General features: G+C 32.1%; 1 protein-coding gene across 1 annotated transcript; it reads right to left on the bottom strand.

The window, feature by feature from the left end:
* Positions 1-5,052: 5,052 nt before the first annotated feature.
* Positions 5,053-9,411, bottom strand: LOC106475090 (chloride channel CLIC-like protein 1). Its single transcript, XM_013935785.2, has one exon. The coding sequence runs from the start codon at positions 9,232-9,234 to the stop codon at positions 7,435-7,437; it is 1,800 nt and encodes a 599-aa protein (XP_013791239.1). The 5' UTR covers positions 9,235-9,411; the 3' UTR covers positions 5,053-7,434.
* Between the last annotated feature and the right edge of the window lie 1,870 nt (positions 9,412-11,281).

Raw genomic sequence — 11,281 nt, 5'->3', positions numbered from 1 at the left:
TGATAAGTATTGTTACATATTTGCTTGTTTGATAATTTCTGGTAAAATTCTTTCTGAGGAACTTCAGCGACACAAGTCCTTTCTTAATAAAACTGGTTTATTCTTTCTGAATATAACTTTACCGATACACTTATTTTCAACAGTCGCTCTATAACAAACGCTATAACAACGAACGTTAACTTCAACAATACTTTCTGACTGCAGTTCAATTACTCACTACCTACACACATTGTCCGGTCACGTTGTGAATGTCTTATATATATACCAGACTAACATATATCTAGTAAATGCTAGGGCATTCACGAAGAAACAGGATATTTCTAGAAAATAGGTGGCGTGACACTAGTCACGTGACCTCGCTGACGCAACAACACGTTGCCACATCCTCTCTCTCTACAATAACCCTACACAGTGGCGACGCTAGAGGAGGGAAGTTCACCCAACTTTTTTTGCTCCCTACCCAAATTTAATAATATACATGGAGCAAATGTAATGTGTATAACAATAAAATATGTTTGCACGCGCAGTACGTTTTGCAGAATGTTTTATTTTTACTTTTTTTATTTACACTTGTACATTAGAAGTCAACCAGATATATTCTACAATAATAGGTATTCCCTTTAAGCCTACTTGTTATACTAATGGTACTACTGCACTAAATACTTATTTATTTAATTAAATAATGCTCTAAAGAACACAGAATAATAACATGTAAAAAGCAGAATATGTCCCATAATTATCACAAATTTTCTGGCTTTCTAACTGTATCACAAACGTTATAAATTAAGCAAAGCTGTTCGATATGTTTCTCATGGGAACAGAAGTAAAACTAAAACTACACATTTTTTATTGAGAAAAAAGAAAGTAGAACAAAACGCTATTTGAACAGCAGAACCCTTTGTTTTCTATTGGTTATACATAATATAGGATTAAAAGTCAGATAAAACTATTGGCAAGTTCTGAAATGGAGGATTGACAAGTGGTCATGGTAAGAGTTGTCTTATTTTTTATTTCATAACTCTGTAACTAATTAAGATTGAAGGTTATAAATAGTATGCTTTGCCTGAGCGATGACAATGTTATACTGCCCCCAGTAAAAGGGTTCAAAAGAGACCTGGACCTACCTTTCTCAGAAACGTTAATAAATAAGGTGTTCAGACCAGTTTTGTGGTAAGCAGTTGTGACAAGCACGGGCTTGTTGTGTATTAAGCTATCTTTGGTGCTTTTACTTTGCGCCTCAGTACTTGCTGCGAGGTTGTTCTTCAAGTTTCTAGGTCAAGAGGTCGCAGGTATGTTTAAACGATACATTTTACTGTTGTTCATTATTACATGAAGTTGGTGTTCTGCATACATGTGTAGTCACATTAAGTTTTACTATTGAGAAAATGGATATCAGACAATTTTGTAAAAACCCGCATAAATCACAGGATTCCCGGGACCATGAATCTGTCAAGGAGACAGGTGAACCAATCAAGAAGCACTGATGATCAAACAGTCGTACCTGAAGACCCAACAGAGGGTAGACTACTGAACTAAAGAGGCAGTATAGATACATTTGGGAATTACAAGAGCCGAGCAGCAGCAGTAGAAATTCAACTTTGCCTAGGCCGACTCTTGGGGTAGGTGGTCTGGCTGATATATCCCAAACACCCGACAATGGACCAATTCTAAGTGAGCCCTTCTGTTTTCCAAAGACTCGTGGACGAAAATTCATACCTGAATGATATAAAGCATATCCTTGGCTTGAATATTCCACAACTACTGACCAAGTTTACTGATTTGTCTGTCGTCATTTTACTATCAAGGTGAGCATACTTTTGTGTTTTACATGGAAAAAGTGCACAGGTGAATCTCCAAAAAACAATAAACTTCTCACATACAAGCAGTCTTATACACATTTGAACAACGCATGCAAGTATAATGCTTATTTAGAATCAAAGCTTTCTGAGAAAAAAGTAGTGGACCACCTTAATGAAGCTCACCAGCTGACTGTGAGAAAAAAAAAAGGAATACATAAAAATACTTGCAGATAGGTTGAGACTTACATCTGTCCAAAACATAGCTCAGAGGGGTCATTTTAAAGGAGACACAACTGGAAATAATAGAAACTTTTCGGAAATATTAAACTTTTAATTTTCAGCAAATGTTTTCAGAAATTACTTGGCAGTGTGGATTTTTACTATTTTGGTGCTTTATAAATTATTTACATATAAAGTTTTGACCAAATTCTGCCAATGGACAAATTTGTTTTTAATATTCCTTCTTACAGTTTTTATTGTTAAAAAGCCAAATGCATATACAAATATTTTGTCATTTGACATAAAGCTTGTTTACATACCAGATCTCTGACTATTCTTGAGAATGGTACACAACAGTTACTTGTTTTCTTTAACCCTTCATAATTTGGAGATAACAGAAGAAAATGTGGTGATTATTTATGACATTGGTAAGAGCAGTCAACAAAAATCACAGCCTGGTGATTAGGGCACTCCACCTGCAAACTGTGTGTCATAGGATTGAAACCCATCACTGAAGGTATCACCCTTTCAGCAGTGGGAGAATTCTAATATGATTATCAATCCCACAATTCATTGGTAAAAAGTAATCTAAGAGTTGGTGGTGATGACTAGCTGACTTTCCTCCAATCCAGTGCTTCTCAACCTTTTCCAATATCATTCCCTCCTATATGTTTTTCACAACAACTTACTCACCCCAGTTCGAAAAAAAAAGACAAAAAAGTACTAAATTAAAATGCAAAATTATTTATTATGACTTAAATATATATCAAACTACAACTAGAATGAATAATAATAACCAGACTTTTTTGCTCTTGAATTTGTTGTATAATTGTTAATACTCATTCACCCTGATTCTGATCTTATTAAACCCTGGGTGAATCATTCACCCAGTTGAGAAGCACTGCTCTAATCACTTCAAAATATTGAGCTTATAGTCCTCAAGTAGCTCTGAATGGAATTGAACAAGCAAAAGAAGTCTGCAAAATGCCTTAGTCTTTTTTAAATCTCATAATAATGTTTTTCTTCAGACAAATTATGCTATAGGTTGATGAAATAAAATTAGATAGTTCTGTAGTGGTGATTTACTACAGTTGATCGCTATCGTTCCTTTAAATCATCCAATGAAAACAGTTTTAACTGAAGTTCATCTTTCAAGATGAAATTGAAAAATATAATTAAGAGGCAAATACAAGACAAATAAATATTTGTTGTGTTCTTTAAAATGTTTGATCATCTAATTTCAAAGGAATTATTTATTGAAAGCTGTAAAAAAGTTATTTAATGGTGTACTATTTGTGTACCAATTTGTATACTCTACATTTAATTAATCCAATTATCTATTGTATTTTGCACAAACTTGTATTTAGCCAGACACTAGTTTAATACATAACCTTAATATTTAGATTTAGTTTCATGTTCATAATTGTGAAAAATTCACTTTTGTTTTTCAGAATTTATGTTTTCACTGAGCCAGTTCTGTTTATTGATTTTTAACATTATAGTTTAATGAATAGAAAATAACAGAACTGTGTATATTTGTTTAGGTGCATGATATTTGGAATTTACAGTTTGTGTCTGTGTTCAAAATATTATATAGATTTACTTTATCAGGGAATTTTTTCATCTGTTTATTGTTCATAATATGATGCATTTATTTGGTTTTGTAAATGAGTCATTCTGTATGATACATGGTACTTTTTTAAAGTCACTAATGTAACCTCTATTTCATGAGATTTTTCAAAATTATTTTTAAAATAAAAATATGGTGGGTGCTTATCCATCAATGCTTCTTTGTCATTCCTCATTTTGTCTTCTTACAAATTATGGTTACCCAATGCTTTAAGTTTTACTTTTAGTAAAATAATTATTATTTAGCTAGTGGGGAAAAGAAAAAAATACAGTAAATGGTACAAACTGACAGAAGACTTGAAATTAAAGGTAACTTGTTTTGACACATTTATGTGTCCTCTTCAGTGTTATGAAACTGAGGAGAACACACAAATGTGTCAAACCATATTTCTATAGTTTCAAGTCTTCTGATACTTTGTTTCATTTACTGTAGTTTTTCACTAACTTTCTAACTGTTACACACAATATTGTGTTTTAAGTATTATGTTGTTTTTTTCCCACTTTTTTGTAATGAGAAGTTCTGACCAACATCTTCCACCTAGTTAAACAAATATTGGTCAAATGTTATTTCTATTGAAAGTTATATGCCCTTTTTCTGTTGACCTTCTCATCTTTCTATCAGTAAAGAAAATCTTAATTTTAAGTTATGTTTTTTTAAAACTCTTGGCTAAAATTTTATAATAAGAAAACTTCTTTTATCTCATTCTGTAATAATATCTTGTCACAAAACTTGTTTCCTGTTAAATGTAAAAGAATCTTAACTTCTTTCTTTTGAGATCTTCATTCATGTTGGAATTAGTAAATTTTAAGACTTTCTGTAATGAAAGGAAAAATTTGTTTCTCTCTTGTTTGTTTTCATTCAGGGTTTATTACGTGGAGTCATAGATTGTCTTTGTGTGGGAAGGTAGAATTACTGAAACTATGGCTTTACCATTTATTAAAGGCTTATGTAAAAGAAATTATCTGCTTTCAAATGGTTTACAACCTCTAAAATATCATATGAACTAGTTGGTTGTATTTATTGTTTCATTTACTAAATAGCTGAAAAAGTTATTGAGAAAACATTAAAGATCTATATCTAGATGAGAGTGTTTACCTTTAATAAAAATATATTCTACTAAGGACATTATGTTTCTTCATTTTAAAGTTTAGTGTGTAAAGAGCTTGCAAATTATTAACACTGTATCGTATAGTAAAGTTACATTTCGTTATTACTTCTAGCTTGTATCTTTTAGATTTTTCCACCAACTAAAAATATAAATAAAGCAGTTTAATGAATTAATTTATGATATAAAACTATCCAAAGACATTTAATCTTTGTAGATATATTTATAGAAAATGAAAAAAAAGCAAATGACAAGCTTTGTTCTGTCTTTCATGATAAATAAAAATGAATTTTTATGACTCCATTTCTGATGTGCTCTTTATTGACAATTAGAGATGAACAACAACAACATATGTTTCACATAGCTGCTACAAGTTTAAGACAACATGGACACAGAAATAACACAGCTTGAAGAGTATCTGTTAAGATTACAGAATTTTACATGTATATGATTAATTTGTCTAACCACAGGTTTATGCCTTTACAGAAACATATATATTTCAAAATTCCAAACTGAAAGATATTCAGTTTTAAAAACATTTTATTTCAACCTAATGAAAGGTTGAAGCACTGTAATGTCCCAAAAGATGTAATAAGCACATTCTGTTTAACAGGGAGACAAAATACAAGTCTTTACCAGTTTAATCTTTTCTTTATTTCTAGCATAGCACTTTTTAAAACACATGGGCCACCAAACCAGTAATGTCATATTGGAATTTTAGCCTGCAAATATATTTAATATCACAATTGAAAATATGCTTTATAATAATAAAATGACATGGAAGGGTAGTTAATTCAAAGAATAACACAGCCATTTTTAAAAATTAGGACTAGAAGAGAACTGAATTCAAGCTTGTATCTATATACTCAGTTGAACTATATATTTCAAAGAAATGGCTGATGGCATGAAATCAAAATTTAATTATGTGCTTATCATTTCAACAGTGTAATGCTCATTTAGAAGCAACTGCATAAAACTAAGAATTGTAGTGTTAAACATCACCAATGTTGAATTTATACGCAGGTAATTTTCAGTTTATGTACACAATTACCCACATACTGTGAACATTAAATATATCAGATGAAACATAGTTTAAATCCAATTATTACACTTTTTAACACCACACAAAATGGTTAGAGAATTCACTATTTTGCTTTGTTTTAATTCCCCCCCCCCCAAAAAAAATCTTACAATCCCAATAAAACTAAATATTTCTTCATCTTTTTGTATAGAAAAATTAAAACATCTTTAAATGCTTTATTTTTTAAAGTTTACTGAACAGTTACTTGGTGGTTTATACAAAAACATACATCTCTATGAATGTTTCATAAAGTTAATTACAACATTAACTATTGCTGTGAACTAAAATCTGTATTCTGTAACGGAAAAATATTCTAACTTCTAATATTCTAAGTACAGTTGTAGTGCTCCAGAATACAGTATACTTGTAGTTTCTAAACCAATGAAACCATACATTCCGCAGTGACAAACATTTTAATGTGTGCATTTTTTTCATTAAGTACTATGAAAATAATATTCTCGGGTTCATTTATCTTTTCATTTTAATTTGAAAGAAAAAAAGAAAGCATATGTACCAGAATGAAATAATAGTTATATTGAAAACCCAAATATTTACCTACCTCTAATATAGTATTTCTACATTTTTCTTTTTATAAATATGGAACTATAGTACTTTAAAAATAATTTCAACTTAAAGTAAATTACGTTTGTCCCTCCAGAAGATAAAATGTCATGGCTTTTCAAATGTTTCACTGGGTGGTCTGGTCACAATTTAATAGGTAAAGGATGTCTGTTATGTTTCTTTGATAGATGATAACAATGCATTTAATCCACCCAAAAAATGGCACAATAAAAATCACAGTTATAAAGATGACAGAAAATTGCAAAACTGGCTAAATTTTAACCTGCAAAAATGAAGAGAATGTTACTAAAATAACAAATAAACCTATGTAAGAACATGCCATTGTTCCATACATTTATTATATAATCCAGACATCAAAGAATTCTACTACTCACTGTTATTTAACAAACAAATCAATTTAGATATACAATAAAAATAAGTTTTTGAAATGTATTTCAGCTAGTTTGTTACACATAAACAAAAATACTTCACGGCACTGCAGACTACAGCTGAAGCAATACGTAAAAATGGAAAACTTTGTCAATAATGATTTCTATTTCCCTGAAATATTCACCCCATACAAGTTAAGAAATATGGCCTCAAGGAGCATAACACTAGGCACATTTATTTTAATAACAAGTCAATTTCATACACAACTGTTAACAGTGACAGATGTTATCATGTTATCAAAGATTAGTACTGGAAAATTAACCAAACCAATTTCTGAAATAAAATATTTTAAATGCTTATAAAAAATTTTTTTTTATAATTTCATACTATCTGATAACAGAACATCCCTAAAAAAATGCACCACAGAAGCAATAGCACTGATATATAAAGCCATGATCATTTTTTACATGCAAAAGCAACACAGGATTTTATCATTCTGCCCTTAGAAACAGGTAAAACATGTATTCCTTGTAAACATTGTAATATTTTCTTCAAGTTTTATATTCAATATATTAATATTCCACCAGTTAAGCTTGTTAACTTAAAACTTCAATTATATGTAACATTGTTACTTGTAACTGCTTATTTCCTATCTCTCATTTTCCATATCTCCAGCAGAAAAAGTATTTCTGGTTGATACCTGTTTCTTCTCATTAGGCTTAGAATTGAATCCTTCATCACTAATGCTAGGTATATAAAAACTCTTTAGTATACAACTATAATTTTTGGCAGCAATTGCAGATGCATTATTCATTTCTGCAAGGTTACTATCAGACAGTGACTTTGACATTAATTTTCTTTTATTAATATTTTTACTGGTTCCACTTTTAATACCCAGCATGTTATGTGGAACAGATGTGGTACGATAAGCCTTTCTTGTGTTTATCCCACTCCATTTTTTGCTAACTTTCTTATATTCTGAATCCTTCCCTTTGATACAATCCTTAATGTTATTCTTCTCACTTCTGACCATATCTTCAGCTTCTAAGCTAGAAACAGATGGATCATTGGGGGTAAAGGTTTCCACCCTTAGGGTATTTAATACCATTGTGGGAAGGTTTAAGGCTTCTGTATTTCTATAAGCTGGTTCAAGTGTTCCTAGAAAGAATGGAAAACGAACTCGATAACCAAAACACATAACAATAATTAAGCAAAATATAATAAAAATGAAAAGTGCAGCAGGAAGCCAAAGAAATGGAGGAATTTCTAAAAAAAGCATCTTGATGAAACGTCCCACGTAAGTTCCAAGTAACGCAGCAGGGTGAAGCACAAATTTCCAAATGGTTTCTGATAAAGCCATTAAAGGAGTAACTTCCCAAAATGGATCTACCATAATACTCTTGTAGTACTTTTCACACAGATTTTCTTCCACCATAACTCCTGATTTAAACCATGTTTTTATGCTCTGCCACCAATCCATATCATCAGGTGAACATTCCTGGGGCACAGAGCCAGAAGATAAACTAGCATGTTTCTTAGCCAGCTGTATCTTATACAGATTTATCCATTCAATACCAAAACTGAATATGAATATTATGGCCAGCAATCTTAAAATAACCTGAAACCAACTCTTGTACACAAAATTAACTTTAAGCAAAACCAAACCAAAAAAGAATAGTACAGGAATAGTAAATTCTGAGAGCCATATATTTCTATGTAATGATTCCAACCATGATTCTTTGATAACATACTGTTCACTGACAATACTGTTAGAAATCAACTCTGACAAAGTCTGATCAAGTTCATTAATATATTTACCTGGGTAAGCTACAAAAAGATCAAAAGCCTCAATATCTTTTGGAGATAAACTTAAACTTATCTGAATGTCTGTGCTATTTTTCAATTTCAAATCAAAAGGCTTAAGTTTGTAGACAAATTTTTTCACTAAGCGTCTTAAATATACGTGCTCACACTTACAAAATTCCTGGGTATTTTCCAGAAGAGATTTCTTGCAGTTATTTAGATCATTTTGCAAATTATGACAGTTATATAGCTCAACATCACAGTTAATTTTAGCTCGGTCTTCATTCAATTTCACACCACCTTTGTTGTTCATCTGAAAGTCGTCATCTTGAAATTTAGTTTCATCAGTGTTTCTTTTAATTTTATTAATTCTATCATGGTTTATGGTGTTATGATCATAATCAAACATGGCATGTGGATCTACCCACCCATTTTTAACTTGATCTGTGGTGCCAAACCACTTGTACACATCTTCTTTTGAAGGGGTTTTCGCGCGACCAGTAAATTCCCTTTCAGTTTTATCGTCACCGTCGCTGTTCGTATTACTATTAATAGTAGTAACACTTTCGTCTTGTTTATGATTATTTCCATTGGAACAAACAATTTTTACTATAACAATACATGTTATTATGAGTGCTCTAAACATGATTTCTCACGTTTATAACTTGACTTTTTCAATAACAGCTAGAAATCTCACTCACTTTAAATTAAACATTAATAAAGCAACTCACCTAACTTTGTCACACACATAACTAAAACCAAAACGTACATGATTACGCTACCTATGAACGAAAACAATAGTTGATACCTACACATACAAACACATTCAAGTTTTTGTTTTCAAAACATAAATTTATGTATTTTAATATAGATATTTGTGTCTCGTATGTTGATTATTCACCAGTAAAAACGTCATTTTTTAAACTGATTGTCTTCTATGACACACAGAGAGCATCTGAATAAACATCAGATACATTATAAAAATAATAATTATACACGTCTTTCTTGTATTGTCTTCCAGTGGGCCAACGATAAAAATCCAAATCTCTATTTCCTGTCATAAACAGTCATCACTGATAACGTATTGCTAAGCTATGCGAAAAAGTTTACGCTTCATTTGTTTCCTATATTTTATTGTTTTAAAACAAAACAAAAGAAAATGATTTGATAATTATCATGTATTAGTACACAGAGTCAACAATTTCACAAAAAAGTAAACAGATATTAAATTGGTTATCCAAACTATATAATACAAAAAATTACGATCACTAGCATACTGAAAGTAAAATACATAAATCAAATTTAAATGATATTTTTTGACTTTATAAACAGGATATCGAATTTAAAGCAACGAAATCTTGACAAAATATTTAACCTAATTACTTTAAACGATTTTGATTTGGGAGAGTTTATTATTAATACTTGAATGAGTGTTGTTCCGCAAGAGATGAAAAGAAAAACTAACATGTCTAAATGAAAACCTTTTCGAGTATATCTTTCGAGCAGACGCCCTTCATCTGGCAGTAAAGGCCGTGATACAATGGAACACTTGTTACAATGGTGGATGAGTATGTTATATCAAAACGATTTTGGAGTCTCACTACATTGTTACAGTCCATGTCACTACAGCTAGTTGCCATATGTTCTAGCTAACGACCATGCATCTCTACAATAGCCCTATACTATAGTTTCCATTGCAAAAGTCTACATCCCAACTGAAATGTCCTGGACCGTAATAACGCCAAAGCCTGTTGGCATTCACCACTTTTGGTTTACCTCGCCGACCACATTTTATCCGGAAAGTCACGTCTGAGAGACGATCCACTATGTCATATGGACCTTCCCATGGAGAAGACAACTTAGGAGACTTCCCTTTGGTCTTCCTGGGATTATACAACCACACCTTGTCTCCTGGTACAAAGTTGACTTCAGTAGATCTCTTATCATAAGTTAACTTCATCGAATCAGCAGACGTTTTCAAGTTTGAACGCACTTGATGGTGAATATCATCCATCCTTTCTGATAACACTTTCACAAACTCTGACACATTCTCAGGCAACTCTTCATAGGGTGGGCGTTTTGTTTAACAGATCCACTGGCAACCGAAGTTCCCGACCAAACATCAACTTTGCTGGAGTGTATACAATGGTTTCATGCTATGCTGTTCTGTAGGCCATCAACAGTGGAGGGAGTAAGACATCCCGGTCATCTTGACGGCTATTACAAAACTTTGCCAATTCCTGTCCAAGTGTCCAGTTGTACTTTTCTACCATCCCATCAGACTGTGGGTGAAGTGGCGTTGTCCTGGTCTTCCGGATGCCAAACAACTTGCAGCATTCTTGGAACACGGCTGATTCAAAATTACGGCCTTGATCTGAATGCAGTTCATATGGCATACCAAATCTGAAGAAGAAATCACTAATAGCCGTAGTTACAGTCGTAGCTTCCTGATTTGGTATTGCATATGCCTCAGGCCACTTGGTGAAATAATCCATCACCACACAAATGTACTTGTTTCCAGCACGAGTTTGGGGCAGAGGACCAGCAATGTAGACGGCTACTCTTTCCATTGGTGCACCAACTTGATATAACTTCATTGGAGCACGTCCCTTATGCTTGGGTCCTTTTTTAGCACAACATGTACTGCATGTTCTGCACCATTCTTCCAGATCTTGTCTCATACCTATCCAGTA

Source organism: Limulus polyphemus, unplaced genomic scaffold, assembly GCF_000517525.1.
Source record: "Limulus polyphemus unplaced genomic scaffold, Limulus_polyphemus-2.1.2 Scaffold8069, whole genome shotgun sequence".
NCBI classification, from domain to species: Eukaryota; Metazoa; Arthropoda; class Merostomata; order Xiphosura; family Limulidae; genus Limulus; species Limulus polyphemus.
The sequence above is the reverse complement of the archived record's forward strand: the minus strand, read 5'-3'. Positions and strand labels throughout refer to the sequence as shown.

Excerpts from the sequence above, each read along its gene's own strand:
- LOC106475090 (XM_013935785.2), bottom strand. The coding sequence starts at position 9,234 with ATGTTTAGAGCACTCATAATAACATGTATTGTTATAGTAAAAATTGTT.